Source organism: Physeter macrocephalus, chromosome 21 (genome assembly GCF_002837175.3).
Source record: "Physeter macrocephalus isolate SW-GA chromosome 21, ASM283717v5, whole genome shotgun sequence".
In the NCBI taxonomy this organism is placed as follows: Eukaryota; Metazoa; Chordata; class Mammalia; order Artiodactyla; family Physeteridae; genus Physeter; species Physeter macrocephalus.
In genome coordinates this window covers 31,573,517-31,593,212 of record NC_041234.1, presented here as the reverse complement: position 1 = coordinate 31,593,212, position 19,696 = coordinate 31,573,517, and the positions used below count along the sequence as shown (strand labels likewise).

General features: G+C 47.8%; 1 protein-coding gene across 11 annotated transcripts in view; it reads left to right on the top strand.

Moving 5' to 3' along the window:
* Nucleotides 1–5,505: 5,505 nt before the first annotated feature.
* Nucleotides 5,506–19,696, top strand: part of LOC102990752 (porcupine O-acyltransferase) — a 16,025-nt gene continuing 1,834 nt past the window's right edge. For 2 of the 11 annotated variants that reach the window (XM_055081502.1, XM_055081505.1), the window contains exons 1-15: nt 5,844–5,969; nt 6,635–6,807; nt 8,046–8,238; nt 8,563–8,606; nt 8,992–9,173; nt 9,255–9,385; nt 9,500–9,517; nt 10,731–10,745; nt 10,845–10,970; nt 11,131–11,231; nt 12,290–12,366; nt 12,460–12,523; nt 12,639–12,724; nt 13,746–13,856; nt 18,171–18,534. In XM_055081502.1, the coding sequence (XP_054937477.1) occupies nt 6,672–6,807; nt 8,046–8,238; nt 8,563–8,606; nt 8,992–9,173; nt 9,255–9,385; nt 9,500–9,517; nt 10,731–10,745; nt 10,845–10,970; nt 11,131–11,231; nt 12,290–12,366; nt 12,460–12,523; nt 12,639–12,724; nt 13,746–13,856; nt 18,171–18,534 (1,648 nt within the window). In that variant the 5' untranslated portion in view covers nt 5,844–5,969; nt 6,635–6,671. Of the gene's footprint in view, nt 5,970–6,634; nt 6,808–8,045; nt 8,239–8,562; nt 8,607–8,991; nt 9,174–9,254; nt 9,386–9,499; nt 9,518–10,730; nt 10,746–10,844; nt 10,971–11,130; nt 11,232–12,289; nt 12,367–12,459; nt 12,524–12,638; nt 12,725–13,745; nt 13,857–14,681; nt 14,895–15,001; nt 15,166–15,285; nt 15,613–15,755; nt 16,201–16,409; nt 17,280–17,674; nt 17,695–18,170; nt 18,535–19,696 lie in introns of those variants that run through there. The other 9 variants (XR_008616331.1, XR_008616330.1, XM_007115717.4 and 6 more) reach the window with 9 other exon arrangements.

Here is a 19,696-nt window from a genome sequence, read left to right as displayed (position 1 = left end):
TTTACATTTTGTTTGAGTTGTTCATCTGGAGAGCGTTCTTGTATTGAAGTTTGCTGTTAGTAATTTTATTGTTTCTTGTTGGAGAGTGATATAAAAGACTATTCTGATGAAAACATTAAAATTTACAAATTGGGTTTACAAAAGGGGTTGTCCGTTGATTTTAACCAACGTAGCCTTGAGAGAGAGAGAGAGGTTAATTATAGACAGACAAGTTAAGAGTGGTGTTTGCTATTTTTCCCCTTCCAGCATGAAATAAATCATTTGAGCTTGTCAGATGTACAGAAAGTTTTCTTATGCTGTTGCTAGCAAGCACTTAATGACAGGAGGGAATTCAAATGATGCATTTTATATCATTGCAACCAATAAAAAACTTTCTGAAAGCTGTGAAAAAAAATCCTACCAGGGATTGAACCCGTGCCCCCTGCAGTGGAAGCACAGAGGCCTAACCACTGGACCTCCAGGGAATTCCCAAACTAAGGTAACTTTTGAACAAGGTATCCATACGGCTACAGACAAAATGGACTGTAACAAATACTGACCTCTAGTTGGTAGACTTCTCTTCCACAGTGAATCAGGTTAGTGAATCTGAAACTACTGAATGTGTACTTTACGACTGAGCAAATAAGTAAAATTCTTGTGGCTAATGAGAATCAGGTTTCTCACTGTTGGAGAAGGGAGTTACAAACAGAAAGGGAAACAGAGAAAGGCTCGGATGAACACTCTGGTGTTGGATTGGTATTGTACAACAGACGTCAGTAGGAACTCATGGATTTTAATGTATAAGTAGAAAGATAGATGTGTGTGTGGATTTACATACATATGTGTATATGGATTCACAACATATACACATCCATATTATATCCTAACTCTGTCCACGGAGAGGGCCTAGAATCAGCAACACTACAGAAGCAATGAGCACTTCTAGTGCCCAGATCTTGGTGTCCTAAGTGCCATTATCCACTCAAAGAAAACGAAGTTTCTTTGGAGAAATGTCTGAGTCCAGGGCCAGGACTGGGAAAGTACAAGATGAGCCTGAAACATCTTGATGTGATCTAAAGGAAAGATGTGCTTTAAAAAATGATGGAGATATGTCAAAAGGACACAGGAGCCAGCTCGAAGAGACTCCCACTGGCCAAAACTAGAACAATTTGAGCATTAAAATAAATAATCACAGTTCTTTTAAACAAATGGTGTTGGGAAAACTGGATATCCACATGCAAAAGAATGAAGTTGGGTCATATCATATACAAAAATTAACTCACAATGGATCAAACATATAAATGTTAGACCTAAAACTATAAAACTCTTGGAAGAAAACAGAGAGAAAGCTTCATGACATTGGATTTGGTAATGATTTCTTGGATATGACACCAAAAGCATAGGCAACAAAAGAAAAAAATTGGTAAGTCGGCTATGTCAAAATTAAGAACTTCTGTGCATCAAAGGACACAATCAACAGAGTGAAAAGGCAATCCATGGAATGGGAAACAATATTTACAAATCATATATCTGATAAGGGGCTAATATCCAGAACATACAAAGAACCCCTACAACTCAACAACAGCAACAACCATTTTCAAATGAGCAAAGGACTTGAATAGACATTTCTCCAAAGAATATATATAAATGAGGCCAATAACCACATGAAAAGATTATAAACATCACTAATCATTAGGGAAATACAAGTCAAAACCACAGTGAGGGGCTTCCCTGGTGGCGCAGTGGTTAAGAATCCGCCTGCCAAGTCAGGGGACACGGGTTCGAGCCCTGCTCCAGGAAGATCCCACATGCCGCGGAGCAACTAAGCCCGTGTGCCACAGCTACTGAGCCTGCGCTCTAGAGCCCGTGAGCCACAGCTACTGAGCCCGCGTGCCACAACTACTGAAGCCCTTGAGCCTAGAGCCGGTGCTCCGCAACAAGAGAAGCCACCGCAATGAGAAGCCCACGCACTGCAACAAAGAGTAGCCCCCGCTCGCCGCAATTAAAGAAAGCCCGTGCGCAGCAAAGACCCAATGCAGCCAAAACTAAAATAAACAAATAAATTTATAAAACAAAAAAAAAAACAGTGAGATACCACCTCATACCCATTAGGGTGACTACTATAAAAATAAATAAAATCACAAAAAAATAACAAGGGTTGGTTAGGATAACCTTGTTGGAACTCTTGTGCACTGTTGGTTGGAATGTAAAATGCTGCAGTCATTGCAGAAAACAATACGGTGGTTCCTCAGAAAACTAAGAATAGAATTACCATATGATACAGCAATTCCATTTCTGGACATATAACCAAAAGAATTGAAAGCAGGGTCTCAGAGAGGCATCTGTACACCTGTGTTCATAGTAGCATTATTCATAATAGCCAAAAGGTGGAAGCAACCCAAGTGTTCACCAATGGATGAATGGATAAACAAAATGTGGCATATGTATATATATATAAAATGGAACACTATTCAGTCTTAAAAAAGGAGATTCTGACACATGGTACAACATGGATGAACCTTGAGGACATTATGCTAAGTGAAATAAGCCAGTTACAAAAGGGCGAATACTGTATGATTCCATTTACATGAGGTACTTAGAGTAGCCAAATTCATAGAAACAGAACATAAAATGGTGGTTGCCAGGGGTTGGGGGACGAGGGGAGGGGAGTTGATGTTTAACAGGTATGGAGTTTAAGTTTGAAAAGATTTAAAAAGTTCTGATGCCCTGGTCCAGGAAGATCCCACGTGCCATGGAGCAACTAAGCCCGCGCACCACAACTACTGAAGCCCGCGCACCTAGAGCCCGTGCTCCACAACAAGAGAAGCACGCAATGAAGACAAGCCCCCGCTCGCCGCAACTAGAGAAAGCCCACGTGCAGCAACGAAGACCCAACCAGCCAAAAATAAATTAATTAATAAATTAATTTTTAAAAGATAGTAACTGATTTTAACCTGTAAATTACGAGTCCCACACTGATACAAATAAACAAATGAATAAATAAATACATGGGGAAGAAGAGAAAGCTCTTTCTCACAGTAGAATCCCAGCTATACATGTAAAAGAAAATCATCATATGGCCACCATCATAGTAGTAATTGCTTCAGGCAAGAATCACCAATGGATGCTAAACTGGTGAGTGGAAGTTTGACGAAAAATAGGAAAGATACATAATCTCAAAGTATGTCCCTACAAGATACTTATTAATTACAAAGGGGAAAGAGTACATTTCGGTGGAGAAACCTGGAAAACACCACCTTAATCGAATGATCAAAGCTAATACCAACAATTTGGAATTAACCAATGCTTTGTGCTTCCGGATACACTGAGGAGAACACAGCGTCACTTCTGTGGAATTCCTGCCCAAAATGCATAATCCAAATCTAATCTTGAGGAAACATCAGATAAACCCAAATTTAAGGACATTCTTCCAAAGCACTGACCTGTACTCTTCGAAAAAATCAAGATCGCGAAAGTTAATGGAAGATGGAGACATTGTTTCAGATTGAAAGAGACCAAAAAGACCTGTTAAAGGAATGCAGCTCGGGACCTAGGATTTCCTTTTCCTATAAAAGGACAGTATTGGCACACCCACTAGGATGGCTAGAATCAAAGAGTCAGATAACAAAGTGTTTGTGAAGATGTGGAGAAATTGGAACCCTCATACTCTGCTGGTAGGAACGTAAGAAAATGTCCTTGTTCTTAGAAATTTTATACTGAAGTATTTAATTGAAAGGGCATCACACCTGCAACTACGATCAAATACTTTAGAAAAAATTATAGATAGATAGATAGATAGATAGATAGATAGATAGATAGATACTGAGAGAAAAAGAGCGACAAAATGAGAGAGAGAAAACATTATTCTGAGGCTTGGCAATTTTTTTGTCAATCTAATAAGCAAAGAATGGGATCTCTTTGTCTTAATTTTCATCTTTAATTACAGGGAGACCTTTTAAAATGTCCTAGAAATTATAACCCAGAATGACTACAAAGGCTATAATGCCTGACAGATATTTATTGAGTGCCCACTCTCTACTAAGCTCCAGCGGTAAAAATATGAAATATCACACCTAGTAGATATGAAATCATATCTGTTGTTTTAATTTTGCATTTCCCTGATAAAGAGATTGAGTTATCTTTTCATATATTATACATATTGGCCATTTCAGGTGACTTCTGCTGTGAATTACCTATTCATGTCTACTGTCCATTTTCTAGTGTATTGTTTGTCCTTTTCTTATTGATTTGTAGATGCCCTTCATATGTCCTAGAATCTAGAGACTAGTTCTTTGTCACACACATCAAAAGACTAGATGGAAACAATCAAGTCTGTGAAGCTCAGGGTACGCATAGTGAGGATCTTCCAGTTTTAAATGCCAGGTCTTGCAACCAAAGGAAATATTTCTTGCTTGTGCTGTGGGTCATTGTTGACTCGATTTGAGTATGTTTGAAAACTGAGGAAAAAATTAGAATGAAGTCTAAGTCATAAAATTTATGGCCTGTATTCTGCTGTTAAGGAAAGGAATTAATATTTGTGCATCTGGCCTATGCAATTATCCATTACAGTTGACCACTGAACAACTGGGGGGGGGTTTCAATCTGTGTATAATTCATAGCCGGCCCTCCATACCCACAGTTCCTCCGCATCCCAGGAATCTACCAAACAAGGACTGTGTAGTACCGTAGTATTTACTATTGAAAAATATCCACCTATCAGTGGATTGTGCAGTTCAAACCTGCATTGTTCAAGAGTCAACTGTTAAATATTTTTCATTTGTAATATATGCATATTCATTTATGAGTTAAAACTCCATTTAACTTCATGTTAACATTTTTTTAAAGAGAGGAGACATGCATTTCTCTTCAATTGCCATTGGTATTTCCAAGCAAAGAACTGCTAATCCCACTCTTTTGTTTAACAGAAAGGGACACTGAAGCCCGGGGAGTGGGCATGGCTTGCCCAGCTCCATACAGGCAGGCATTAATCTGATTAGAACCTGTTTTCCTTAGCTCCTCAGGTCAGGGTGGGGTCCAGCTTGACCTTGGCTTCCTTCTCCCTTCCACCTGATAGCTAAGTAAGCATGCGGTCCGTGCCCAATAAATGCTCCTTTGGAAAAAGGCCCTTCATCAGCCTAGGGACAGAGCGAAGTGTCCAGACACTGCAGGGTAGGGTAGGCAGACAGCAAGTGCTGCATAAATCCTCAGAGTTGGTGCAGATAGGGCCCAATACAAACCATTGTTGGGGACGCTGTAAGTGCTTTATAAATGCTCCCAATCGGTGCTCCGTACTAGCCTCCGGAAGGAGTCCCTAGGGGAAAGCACAGGCGCCTAATTCTTGCTCCTAGGTGACAGTCAGTACTGGTGTTTCTGGCCGGTCCCTGCTGCTGGAGAGGGTTGGAAATTCCCATAGTTCCTTCAAAGGATGGGAAAGGAGAGACCTCGGTTTATTTTCCCATCTGTGAAAAGGGGGCACAACAGTGATACGAAGACGTGAGCGGGTGGGCAGTTTCGGGGGCGAGGTGGATGGCTGGGGAAACGGACTTTCTCTCCTCCCTCCCCCGTCTTTCCCATCTCGGCTTCCAAGGATTAGGAATTTGGCTTTTGGACAGTTTGTTCTTGGACGGCCAGAAGACCTCCCGACGCGACCCTTCAGGGACTGGCACACCAAGAGGTCGGAAAGGTGCGGGATCCAACGTTTCACGCGCCGACGTCCTCCCGCGCCCGGCTCCTCTCAACCTCCCGCTCCTCCTTCCCTCAATCCTCCCGCTCCCCTCCTCCTCCGTCCCCGCCCCGCTCCTGTCCTCTTATTGGCCGAGCGGGCCGGCCGGGCCTCCCCGGGATTTAAAGGGCCCGCTCTCCGCGCCGCCCTGGGAGCCGCAGCTGGTCCCGGCCTTGCGGCCTGCGGGGGAGGCTGCCCGGAGGAGGCGGCGACGGTGGCGGCGGCTGTACGTCCCCGGCCCCCTGGACCGCAGCTTTCTTACTGCCAGGTAGGTCGCCGGTAGTGCACGTGCGGCTCTCCCGCTCGCATCCTGAGCCGGCCTCCCCTTGCGGGTCTGCAGCGCGTGTGCTAGGGCCCCCTCTCCATCACCTTTCCAACTCTCCCTTCTGCTGTGTCCCTTACCACCACCTCCACCTCCCTGCAGCCCCCGGGCCTGGGCAGGGCTTTGTTGGCGGCCGGGAGAGGCCGGGTGGGGGTGGGATGGGGCGCGCGGGGGATACAGGACACCCCCCACATCCGTTCAAGGAGAGATGCACACGGCCCCCAAGTGTCACAGGATCTTCCTCTCTGCCCTCCACACTGAGTGACTCTACCTCGGAAACCAGGGAGCCCCCCAATTTGATATACGGGCCTAGAATGTACACCATTCAATCACTATCGGACCCGGACTGTTCCCAGCATACAAGAAACACAGGTCCTTCATTCACCGCAGGTCATGGGCTGTGTGTGTGCACCCAGAACACCCCCCACACACAGGTGGCGGCTCAATCCGATGTACCTGACACTCACACCCTCCCCCAGCCCCCCAGTACCCTGTCTCTACAAGGGTTGGACAGCCCCAGACTGAAATCTGAGTGCTCAAGTCCATCTCTTGAGCATCGTCTGCCCCGTGGACATCCCAGCTAAGCTCCTTCTATGTCCCCCCTTTGGCAGGTCTATCCATCTGTCTATCCATCCGTGGGGGTCCACAATGGCCACCTTCAGCCGCCAGGAATTTTTCCAGCAGCTGCTGCAGGGCTGTCTCCTGCCTACTGCCCAGCAGGGCCTTGACCAGATCTGGCTGCTCCTTGCCATCTGCCTCGCCTGCCGCCTCCTGTGGAGGCTTGGTAAGTGCCTGCCACACCATGGGCCACTACGCCAGGCCAAATCACACCTGCCACGTTCATCCATACCAAGCCCCACTTTATCCTGCCACATCTTGCCAAGCCAAGCCAGGCTCGTACACGTCCAGCCTACCACAGCCCACCAGGCTAAACGCCATTCTACCACACCATGTCCCACTAACCCAGCCACCCCATGCTACACCACACCAAGCCACATCCTGCCATGCCAAGCCATACCTTTCTATATCCCTGGGCTCTGGGACTGTTGAAAGCTGAGGTTCTTGAATCTTGGGATCCTGAAATGCCTACATCCCAAGGTTATAAGATTCTGAAATGCTGATGTCACAGGGTTATGGAAAGTACCATGTATCCCAAAGTGCCGTGTTATGGGGTTTGGGGATTCTGACAAGTTGAAATTCTCACATTCCAGGCTTCCAAAATGCTGGCATTCTGGATTTCTGGAATCAAGGCATGATAAAATCTCTGGATTCTAGGATTCTGGAATGTTTCCACAAATCGTGGCAAGCCTATATCCAAACAACAAGATCCCAAGTACCCGAGATTCCTATGGGATGCTGAGAATTTTGGAAATCTGAGATTCAGAAGTTCTACACTTTCTTTTTTCTTGTTCTTTTATTTTAAATGGATGTTTTATTTTTTCCCCAGGTTTATCATTTTGAAAAGTTTCAAAGTTACTGAAAAGCTAAGTTGAAAGAATAGTACAATGAACACCCATATATGCATCACCCGATTCTCCAACTGTCAACATCTTGCCACATTAGCTTGCTCTATCTACCTATCTATCTACCTGTCTACCTATCTATCCATCCGTCCATCTGCCTATCTATCTATCATCTTCCTGAATCACTTGAATAACCTGCTGACACTTCATCCCAAATCCTCCTGCGTGTGTCCCCCAAGAACAAAGACATCTTCCCCCCACAGCCATAGCCTCAACCATCACCCCTCAGGAAATTTAATCTTGATGCCATAATATTATTCAATATGTTATTCAAATTTCCTCCAGCGTTCCCAAAGTGACCTTTATGGATGTCTCTTTTCTTTAAACCCAAGCCCTGCCACCTCCCTAGCTCCCCAACACCTGCTTTGGGCCCCCTGCAATCCCACCATGTTCCAACCTCTAAGCCTTTGCCTGAGCTACGTCCTCTGCCCAGGCTGCCCTTCTACCAGCCCTGCTCTGATTCCCTTTCTTGTTCTCTCTCTCTTTCTCTCACCCAAAGGGTTGCCATCCTACCTGAAGCATGCAAGCACCGTGGCAGGCGGGTTCTTCAGCCTCTACCACTTCTTCCAGCTGCACATGGTTTGGGTCGTGCTGCTAAGCCTCCTGTGCTACCTCGTGCTGTTCCTCTGCCGACATTCCTCCCATCGTGGCGTCTTCCTCTCCGTCACCATCCTCATCTACCTACTCATGGGGTATGGGTGTATGTCCTCATCCCCACGCTGTCAGCAGAAGGGCGGGGGGATCCCCAGGCCGCCCCTCCTGAGGCTGTCCAGGACAGGGAGGACGTGGCGTGTGCCTGGAGGGGGTGGAAATCTGGGAGACTTGTTCTTTCCGAAGGCTACACAGAACAGGCTGGACTGGAGCTCCCCCTGGAGGAGGGAGCCCTGGAGAACTATTCCTCCATGAGGTTGTGCAGGGCAGGGAAGGGTATACCCTCTCTGCACCTTGGTTTCCCCCCTTTGTGGTATCTGAGGCCAGGGGAGTCATAGGGCCAAGACCACCACCTTTTTCCTCAGTGAGATGCACATGGTGGACACCGTGACATGGCACAAGATGAGAGGTAGGCAGCCCTGGCCCTCTCCCCTGCCCCAGCCCTCCAGCCCCACTCCACATCTCCTAACTCCCCCCACCCTCTCTCTCCTTCCCCACTTTTCTCCCTCATCCGCCTAGTCCACTGGACACACAGCCCTTAGGTTCCCCTTACATCTGTGTTTCTCTCTACCATATCTCTTCCCCATCTGTCTGTCCCATCTCATGTCCATGCCTGACTCTCTTGAGTCAGGACATCTGCCAGTCCTGGGCCTACCTGCTCAACTGCCTGTCTGGCCCCATGCCCACCTCTCCACACTTGCTCTTCTTTCTTACCGCCTCTCACCTGGTGCTCCCCATCCCCCCATGCTGACCTGCTCTCTGCTCATCCACTTGACCATGGGCACCACACCTAGGGGCCCAGATGATTGTGGCCATGAAGGCGGTGTCTCTGGGCTTCGACCTGGACCGGGGTGAGGTGGGTGCAGTGCCCTCGCCCGTGGAGTTCATGGGCTACCTCTACTTCGTGGGCACCATCGTCTTTGGGCCCTGGATATCCTTCCACAGCTACCTACAGGCCGTCCAAGGCCGCCCGCTGGTGAGGTCCTGGGTGGACAGGTGGGCAGGGACCATGGGAAGCCACCATGGTGCAGTGTTCATGGAGCCTTGATCCCCACAGAGCCGCCGATGGCTGCAGAAGGTGGCCCGGAGTCTGGCGCTGGCCCTGCTGTGCCTTGTGCTGTCCACCTGTGTGGGCCCCTACCTCTTCCCGTACTTCATCCCCCTTGATGGTGACCGCGTCCTTCGCAAGTGAGCACAGCCTTCGAGGCCTCTGCCCAGCAGTGAGGGGGTTGGGGAGGGACCTGGGGTCTCCCCAGCTCTGAGTTGTCTCTTAATGCTTCTGTCTGTCTTCTGTTACTACAGCAAGAAACGCAAAGCCAGGTAAATGAGGGCAGGTGCTGAGGGCGAGTGGGGCTGAATGGGGGTGGGTGCACAGTCTGTGACTGATTGGTTCTGTGAGTCTGAGACTGTCTGACCATCCACCCGGTGACCAGACAGAGACTGAGTGTCTGTGGCTGTGGTTTGATCAAGACTGGCTCTATGACTCCGTGTACAATGGATACTCCGTCACATACTGTGCCTGGCTGTCCATCTGTTCCGCTATTTCACCATCAGAAGCAAGTTATGTAACTGCAATGGGGAGCCACAAGTATGTGTTGGTTGGTGACACTGACCTGTCTGTGACTCTAGCTAGGGGTTTGTATAGGTTGTTTACCTATCAGCCAGGGACTCCTGTGTGGGACTGGAGTTCTGGCTGTCTGGCTGGGCGGTTGTCCATGATGGGAGTATGTGGCTGTCACTGGATAGGATAAATCTGGCTTGTCTGTAACCCTGGCTGGGAATGGGTCTGACTGTCGAGTGTCGTGCACATGTCTGTGATGGATTCTGCCTGTGGGTCTGCCTCCTTGGTATTGTCTAGCTAAGGGGCAGAACCGACCATCCACCCCTGGTGTGACTAGGATTTCACCCAGCTATTTGACTGTATGACCTTCTCCCCTACTCATTGGCCGCTGATTGTGTCTGATGCTGAATGAGGCTCTGAAGGGTGGAATGACTTGCCCAGTGTCACCCAGCTAAGCAGCCAGGCACTAATCCCAGGCCTGAATCCAGAACCTATGCTTTTTCCAGTGTAAGACACTGCCTGTCTTTGACCGTGTCTGATTGTACAACTGACAGGATGACTACCTGAGTGCAGAATTGTGTGTGCATGCATAACAGGGTGATTGATGGTCTCTGTGCCTAACTAAAGGACTTCCGGGTATCTTATGGTCACCGAATCAGGTCAGAGACCTTGGAGTCTGATAGTATGTGTGTCTGGCCATGTGGCTGTGAGGTCAGCCTCTAACAGTCCCTGGGTCTGGATGTCTGGCCACGTGAAGCTGTGGGACTGTGTCATATTATAGGGCAGCTCACACATCCATTTGAGCTACCTGAAACTAACTGATGGTGTACGGATGGATAGATGTGTGGGACTATCACAGCGCACCTCTTTTGCCGCCATATTTGTCTGTCTTGTTGATGAACAACTCAGGCCAGCCTCCAGGGCCTCTCTGACTCTCTTTCCTTTCTTCTCTGCTGCCTTCCTGACCCCTAGGGGCACCATGGTAAGGTGAGTCTACAGAGAGGGGCCAGGGATGCTGGCACATGGTGGGGTGTCATGCTGGGCCCTGGGCGTGATGCCTCTCTCTCCCTGGCTCCTTTCCTGCAGGTGGCTGCGAGCCTATGAGAGCGCTGTCTCCTTCCACTTCAGCAACTATTTTGTGGGCTTTCTGTCCGAGGCCACGGCCACGTTGGCGGGGGCTGGCTTCACCGAGGAGAAGGATCACCTGGAATGGTGGGGAGGGCTGGGGAGCCCCATCTCCCACAGGGTGCTGCCTAGAGGAGCTGCAGGGAGGAGGGGGGTGTTCCCGGGGGAGGGAACAGCCAAGAACAAAAGTGTGGCCATCAGGTGGGTTGAAATCCCAAATGAGTTTGCATGTCTCTTTTGCCCATAGGGACCTGACGGTCTCTAAGCCACTGAACGTGGAGCTGCCCCGGTCCATGGTGGAAGTTGTCACAAGCTGGAACCTGCCCATGTCTTATTGGCTAAATAACTGTGAGTCACCAAGTCACCACTCCAAGAAAGTTGGCAGTCCTCAACCCACACCCCGTTCACACATTCATTCATACAACAAGCTGAAGATAGTAGGGACCAAAAATTCTCCCAAATCCCTGCCCTTGTGGAGTTGACGATTTTGTGGGGGTAGCAGTATAATAAAAAAATACACAATAGTTCAGGTAGTGATAAGTGCTATGGTAAAAAAATAAATAAATACAGCAAGTAAAGATGATCTGGGAGTGTTAGGAGTGTGTGAGTAGGGGTGGATGCAATTTTAAATACATCAGCCAGAGCAAGTCTCACTGAGGAGCTAAAGTTTGAGCAAAGACCTGAAGAAGGTGAGAGAGCAATCAATGCAAACATGTAGGGGAGGAATTTAACACATGGAAGGAACAGCAAGTGCAAAGGCCCTGAGGCAGGAGCATACCTGGCACATTTGAAAAACAGTTAGGAGACCAGTGTGGTGGGATCAGAGTGAGCGAGGGGACCAGTGGCAGGAGGTGAAGTCGGAGAGGTGACGGGGCCTGGTTCTGTAGGGCCTCTCTGGCCACGGGGAGGACTTTGGCTTTTTCTCTGAGAGAGATCTCAGAGCAGGGGTCTGAGCAGAGGAGGGCCATGGGCTGACTTAGGTTATACCAGGACCCTCTGGTTGCTGTGAGGACAGATGGGGAGTGGGGGAGGGCAGAGTGGAAATGGGGAGGAGAGGTCAGATTCTGGATAAACTCTGAAGATAGAACTGACAGGATTTGCTGAGTTTGGTTATGGGCGTTGCGGGGGGAGGGGGGAAGATCAAGGGTGATAGTGAGGCTTTTGTCCTGAGGAACTGGAAGGGTGTAGTTGACACTGGCTGCACTTGGGAGAGACTATAGGAGCAGCAGGTTGGGAGGGAAGATCAGGAGCTAACTTTTAGACAATGTGAAGTTGGAGGCCATTATAAAGAGACTTCATCCTGAGGGCCCCAAGAGGTTGTAGGTATCCTCACCCTGCCCTATGGCCCTCCAGGAAGGGCAGGGAGGAATCTCAGGAGACTCTTGCCCCACATCTCCCCCCTGCAGATGTTTTCAAGAATGCTCTCCGTCTGGGGACCTTCTCAGCTGTGCTGGTCACCTATGCAGCCAGCGCCCTCCTGCACGTGAGCAGGGCGAAGCGGGACCAGGGTGGTAGCTGGATGGGGGTGGTAGGGCCTCCTCCTCAGTCACCTCATTGCCCCCCACCCCCACCCCAGGGCTTCAGCTTCCACCTGGCTGCGGTGCTGCTGTCCCTGGCGTTTATCACTTACGTGGAGCACGGTGAGGGCGGAACCCAGCCCAGTAGATGGGATGGAAGGTTGGTGACGGGCTAGAACCACCGTCCCCTGAGGCTAACCTGATGCCCTTACCTCTGCTCCCCCCGCATCTGCCCTAGTCCTCCGAAAGCGCCTGGCTCGGATCCTCAGTGCCTGCATCTTGTCGAAACGGTGCCCACCAGACTGTTCACACCAGCATCGCTTGGTGAGGGTTCAGACTAGGCAGCCTTGTGTCCAACTCTCCCGCTCAAAAATTACTTCTGTCTCCATCTTATGTCTGTCTCAGGGTGCCCAGCTTCCTCTTCCAGTGCCTGATCCACCCCCATAACCTCACCTCTATTCACTGGCATCCATTTATCTAACGAACATTTATCAAGCAACTGCTGTATACCCACCTAGCGTTTATTTTCCCCAGTGAACATCTGTTGAGCACCTGCTGGTATCAGGCACTGTTCTAGGTGCTGGAGACACAGTGGTGAACAAAACAGACCAAAGTCCCAGCCGTCTGGGACAAACATTTTAACAGGGGAGACAGTAAATAAAAAATAAGTAAAGTATAATAGTTTGTTAGATTGTGATTAGTGCCAAGGAGAAAATAAATAAGAGAAAGAGAAAGGGAAGTATCAGGGGCTGAGTGGTTTCAAGTTTAAATGGGGAGGTGACTTTTGAGTTCTTTAACTGAAGGAGGTGAGGGAGGGAAGCATTCCAGGCAAAGGGAACAACCAGTGTAAAGGCCCTGAGATGGGAGAGGGCCTGGAATACTTGAGGAACAGCGAGGAGGCCGGTATGGCTTGAGCAGAGTGAGTGAGAGGGGGAGAGGCGGGCCCTGTGGGTCACAGTGGGGATTTGCTTTCGTTTGAGTCTTTTTTTTTCTTTCTTTTTGCACCAAGATGTATGGAGAATTTCAGATTTGCCTCCCACCCGACAACCAATGTTTATCACCATAAACCCCCAACTCAAAGCCCCACCCACCATTTTTCCTCCTCTGCCTGAATACTCACATCTCCCCCAACCTGGATGCTCTCATGCTAACAGTACCCTCATCCTTGGATACCCCTTGAGCTCCCATAGGAGGATCAGAACCATCTCTTTCCTACCCTGGGGGTGGGTGCTCTGGACATCCTCATTCCTGTGCCTTATGCGTTTCCCTGTGTGCCCCTGCCCAAGTGGGGCTGGGGGATGGTGATTAGGTCCAGCTGCCAAGCATATCCATCTGTCCCCCACAGGGCCTGGGGGTGCGAGCCTTAAACCTGCTCTTTGGGGCCCTGGCCATCTTCCACCTGGCCTACCTGGGCTCCCTGTTCGATGTTGATGTGGACGACACCACAGAGGAGCAGGTGAGGTGGGGCCCTGGGCTGGGGGTTACCCAGGGATGTGCTACCTGTTCATGGGAACCATGAGGACAAAGTTGGGGAGGCCAAGGCATGGGAACCTTGTGTCATCTGTCTCCAGCTTGTTAGCCACTGCTCCACCGCCCTTCTGTCCCATTGTCCCTCTGGTTGATTCATACTGTTGGGTCTTTTACTTGGGTGAAGTGTGCAAAATAGATTTATTTTACTTATAAAATTTATTTTCTAGAGATGGAGTGCAAAATCCAGGTTTTACTTTTTTAAAAGTTAATTATTTCATCATATTTTTATTTAGGTAGAATTCGCAAGATTGCTTTATTTAATTCGTTAAAAAAATAGTTTTACTTACACTGAGTGTGCAAATCCTGGATTCTACTTAAAAAGTGTATGTTAAAATGTATATACTAGTTTTATGCAGGTGGAGTGTGCACATTCCAGGTTTTACTCCTTTTTAAATGAAAAACAATTTCAAAATAATGTTTATTCATATGGCACTAGCAGGATCCCGGTTTAGCTTCTCTTTTAGTTCATTTTTTTTTTGGCCATGCCGGGTGGCTTTCAGGATCTTAGTTCCCCGACTAGGGATTGAACCCTGGCCCCCACAGTGAAAGCGCCTAGTCCTAACCACTGGACGGCCAGGGAATACCCTGCATTAACTATTTTTAAAGTTTTAATAAAAATAAAACAAAAATTTTGCTTAAAAAGAAGCAAAACCCAGATTTTGCACATTCAACCTGAATAAAAAATTAAAAATTGTTTTTAATGACAAAATATAAAATAATATAAAGTTTTATTTTCAATTAACAATTTAAGGGAATTCCCTGGCTGTCCAGTGGTTAGGACTCGGCGCTTTCACTGCGGGGGCCAGGGTTCAATCCCTGGTTGGGGAACTAAGATCCCTCAAGCCACGCGGCATGACCAAAAAAAAAAAAGTTAATGCATATCACGTGGTTGAAAAACCAAACAGTATTCAAGATATTCAGGGGAAAGTCTTATTCCTGCCGTCTTACCCCCACCCTCTTACAGGTAACCACTTTTATTCATTTTATTAAACTATCCTTCTAAAATTGAAGCATAATAAGCAGATATAAAAATATATTTTAATTCCCTCCCCCCTGCTTTTTACCCTAAAGGTAACACATGAATGACACTGTGCTGCATGTTGCTTTTTTCACATAATTCCTGAAAACCTTCCACATGAAGACATAGAGTGTCCTCGTTCATTTTTTCCATTGTGACACAATGTAGTTTGTCCCTTATTGGTGGACACCCAGGTGATTCCCACTCTTTTCCTATGGTAAGTGGTGCTGCAGCAAGTAATACCCTCACATCCATGTGGATTCACATAGGTGCAGACAGAGCTGTAGGATCTAGTCTTGACAGCAATGGAGAAGTTACCTTTTTGCCCTCCCACCAGCAGTGTGTGATCGTGCTTGACGCCCCGACAACAGAGTGCCTCTCAGACCTCATGGATATGTTTGCCAGTTTGAGTGGAGGAAGATGATGAGTGAGGCTGAGTATCTTTTCGTATATTTAAGAGCCATTTGGGTTTTTTTTTTCCTTTACTGAAAATGGCCTACTCACCTCCTTTGCTAATTTTTGTCTTTTTAAAAAATCAATTTCTAGGAGCTCTTTATATATAAGGGAGAGTGCAGGTCAGAGAGTGGGATTGCCTTGTCTTGTTTTTTAAATTTTTGAAAGAGAAGAAAATACAAAAGAAAAAAACTAAATCTGCTTACCTTTCATATGTACCCAATCTCTTCTCTGGGGCCTCACTCAGGGTTGCAGTGGAGTCACAGAAACGTCCTTGAGCAAAGGATAGGTTTTCCTGAGACCTTCTTTGTTCTTGCTGAGTGGGACCGACCATCACCGCTTTCTCTCCCACAGGGCTACGGCATGGCATACACTGTCCACAAATGGTCAGAGCTCAGCTGGGCCAGTCACTGGGTCACTTTTGGATGCTGGATCTTCTACCGTCTCATAGGCTGAGGCACATCTGTGGACCCTCACAACTCTCTCAAGACCCCTTCTCAGGGTGCCAGCTCTGATGGGGGATGAGGGAAGGCCCTCTCTCTAATTCTTGACCCTCTCTCCATCCTTGACCCCCCCAACACCCATACACACACACACACACACACACACACACACACACACACTATTTCCATGCCTGTCAATCCCCACCCCACCACAAGGCGGGAAGGGAGTGGTCCCTGCTGGGGCCTAGGGGCGGGGGATGCTGGGGAAGCAGAGAGGGGGAGATCCAGGGCCTCCCTGCCTTCCTTGTCCCTTTTTATATGCAGTTTGTTATTATCAAATAAAAGTAGGAAGTATACAAAAGGCTCGCTCTTCACTGCTCAGTGGGGAATAGAAGTGAGTGAGGAAGGGGGCACAGCATGGATAAAGGTCTGGAAGCTAGAGACCATGAAGAGGGAGGTTGTGATTGGTTCATGGTTAATTTATTATCATTCATGATTGGATGATGAGCCTGAGGATAGCACTGCTTGATTTGAGTGGGGCCAGGACAGATTGGATACTTGGATGTAGGGGAGGCCTGATACTAACTGGCTGGAAAAACTGAGGGATCCCCATTCGGTTTGGTTGCTCTGACTGGGACAGAGGAGGGAAAGACTGATGAAGAGTTGATGCTTATTGGTCCTTAGGACTGAGGGGTGTGGGTTCTAATTGGATAGGAGGCCTGGGTTGGATCTGGATACTGACTTAGTCTGGGTGCCCACTGGGTTAGAGTTATGGAGTTCTGATTGGTTCTTTAGAGTTGGCAGGGGGAGACTGAGGGTCTCCATGCCAATTGGCCAACAAGGCTGAAGAGCCTGGGTTTTGATTGGTTCTTCTGACTTGAAGTCGGGAGAGGTGAAGATGGCCTGAGGGAGAGGCAGAGGCAGCGTGTAGGATTTGATCTGCCTGTTGTATTAAGTTTACTTGCCCATTCAGGGATTAGGATTGAAGGTTAGTCTGGGAAAAGATTTCGTTGCTCTGCCTTTGAAAATGAGGGCAAAGGTGAGAGGACACAACGCAATGCTGATTCAACAGCACAGAAACACCCGATTTCCAATGTGATTTATAAGGGGATAGGAAATTGAAGCCGCGACTCGCTGCATGTTGGCTTCCGCCGAAAACGCTCACCAACCTTGGCCCTCCCAGCCTCTTCCACGCCTGACTGGGTCTCAACCAACAGCGAAAATGGTACCAACGCGTGAGGGCAGGGTCGGCGGCACAGAGAATTACTATTGGTTGGGAGCGGCACTGGCCTCCTTCCCACCCCCTCCATTGGCCAGTTCCGTAAGGCGGAACCTGTGAGGGGTTGGGTTTGAACTAGGGATATTTCGGAGCCAGCGAGCGATCCTAGAGAGACCTCGGAGCCGGTGGGAGAGGCCGCTGCAGCCACGCTGCTGGGTGAGTGCCCTCCACCTGGCCTGCCACTCCATCCCTTAGTTCTCAATTGCTAAACGGCCAGCCCTCGGCGCACCTGCGTGAGACCCTCCCCTCCCCCCCGCGCCGTCCCACCACCCCCACCATCCCCACGCGCCTGCGCAGGACCCCCGGCTACCGCGCGGTCGTCCGGACGACAGAAGATCCGCCTTCTCATTGGGCAGCTGAACTAGAGGGTTCTAGTTCTGATTGGTGGTCTCTGTATTTGACCCTCCTTTTTCTCTTTAGCGCCCCGCGCAAGGCTCCTCTTTGTTGCAGGTTTAGCCGCAGGCTGCGCAATTTCGGGAGGGGTCGGGCAATCCCACACACTGAACCTGAGGGTCGTCGTTCTGATTAGTCTTCTCTCTTCTGTCCTGCAGCTTCCAGGACTACGGGGAGGGTAATAGCTTTCCGTTGCATGATGCAAGACAGTAACCCCGGCAAATGGGACCTTACCTGGTCGTTGTGTCTCCCCCAGCCGACTGTGACCCCTGAGGGCGGGGATCAGGTGGCTCCCCCACCAAAGCGTGACCAATGAGGGCTGGGACCTAGCCTGATTCTTGTGTCTGCCCACCAGACTGTGACCAATGAGGGCAGAGACTAGGCCTGGTTCCTATCTTCCCCAGCAAACTGACCAATGAGGGCTGGGACCTGTTCTAGTTCCTGTGTCTACTGCATCCTATGGCTCCCGGAGGGCTGGAACAAGCTTTCAGCCTTTCTGTGGCCTTATAGTCATGTTTTTTAAAACAGTAAATAATTAGATTATTTTAATCATGTCTGTATTAATTGGTTAAGTGAGTCCATTTACATTTCTTGTCATAATAAACTATTTGGATTTGATTTTATGATCTCATTCTGTGCTCTCTATTTGTTCAGGTTTTTCCTTTCCTTTTATTCTCCTTTCCACATATCCACACACCTCCATCAGCCTACAAAGACATGACCACCAATGCCAGCCCCGTGCACCCATACTGGCCCCGGCACCTGAGGCTGGACAACTTTGTGCCTAATGACTGCCCCACCTGGCATCTCCTGGCTGGCCTCTTCTCCATCTCTGGGGTCTTAGTTGTGACCACATGGCTGTTGTCAGGTCATGCTTCGGTCATCCCACTGGGGACTTGGCGGAGACTGTCCCTGTGCTGGTTTGCAGTGTGTGGGTTCATTCACTTGGTGATTGAGGGCTGGTTCAGCCTCTACCACGAGGAGCTTCTCGGAGACCAAGCCATCTTGTCTCAACTCTGTGAGTCCTGAGTTCTTCAGGGTGCTGTGGAAGGGAATTTCCTGGGCAGGGATTGGCTTAGATGTTTACCCACCCACCAACTCTTTTCCATTCATTTTAAATAAAATTTTTAAATTTATTTAACTTTTTGTTGCATATATATTCACTTGGATCCAAAACTAAACAATTTAAAGAGGTATGCAGTGAAAATCTGCCTTCTATCCACCAAGTTTCCCCAAATAATTGCATGTGTTTCTTTTCAGGGTTTTACACATAAATTACACACGTAAGCCTCAGTTTGCTCAATTATAAAAGAGGGATAATAAGTCATATCCAAATATATGTAAGACACTTAGAACAGTGTTTGGCAGAGAGTAGATGCCATATTACTTTATTATCATCATCATTTTTATTTTTTCTTTTGTGTAAATGGTAACATGCTATGTACACTTCTGAACTTTGCTTTTTTTAAATGAGGACACTTACAGAACTATTTGACTTTTCCAGTATTGATAGCATTTTCCACCAATATTTTGCTGTTACAAACAATACTCCTGTTTGGCCTCAAGAATAAATCTGCTAGAACATTCTTCTGCAAGTCTCCGTGTGGAGATCTGCTTTCATTTCTCTTGGGTAAATATGGAGGAGTGGAATGGCTGGGTCACATGGTAGATGTGTGTTTACCTTTATGAAAAACTGCCAAACTTTTCAAGAATGGCTGCAGCAAAAAAAAAAAAAAAAAAATGGGCGCGCTTTTTTATACGTTTACCTTTATGAAAAACTGCCAAACTTTTCAAGAATGGCTGCAGCAAAAAAAAAAAAAAAAAAATGGCTGCGCCATTTTATATTCCCACTGGCAGTATATGAGAGTTCTTGTTTCCCACATCCTCACTGACACTTGGTATGGTCAGGTGTTTCTTAAATTTTAGTCCTTCCAGTGGATGTGATTGATATCTCATTATGGTTTTAATTTGCTTTCCCTTAATGACTAACAAAAGTTTGAGTAGCTTTCATGTGTTTACTGACTATTTGGAAATCCTCTTTTGTGAAAAACCTATTCCAGTCTCCTATTTTTACATTGGGTGATCTGTCTTTTTCTTGATTCTCTGCTCACTCTTTCATTTACTCATCTGTTCACCTTCTCTCTCTCTCTCTCTCTCTCTCTCTCTCTCTCTTTCTCTCT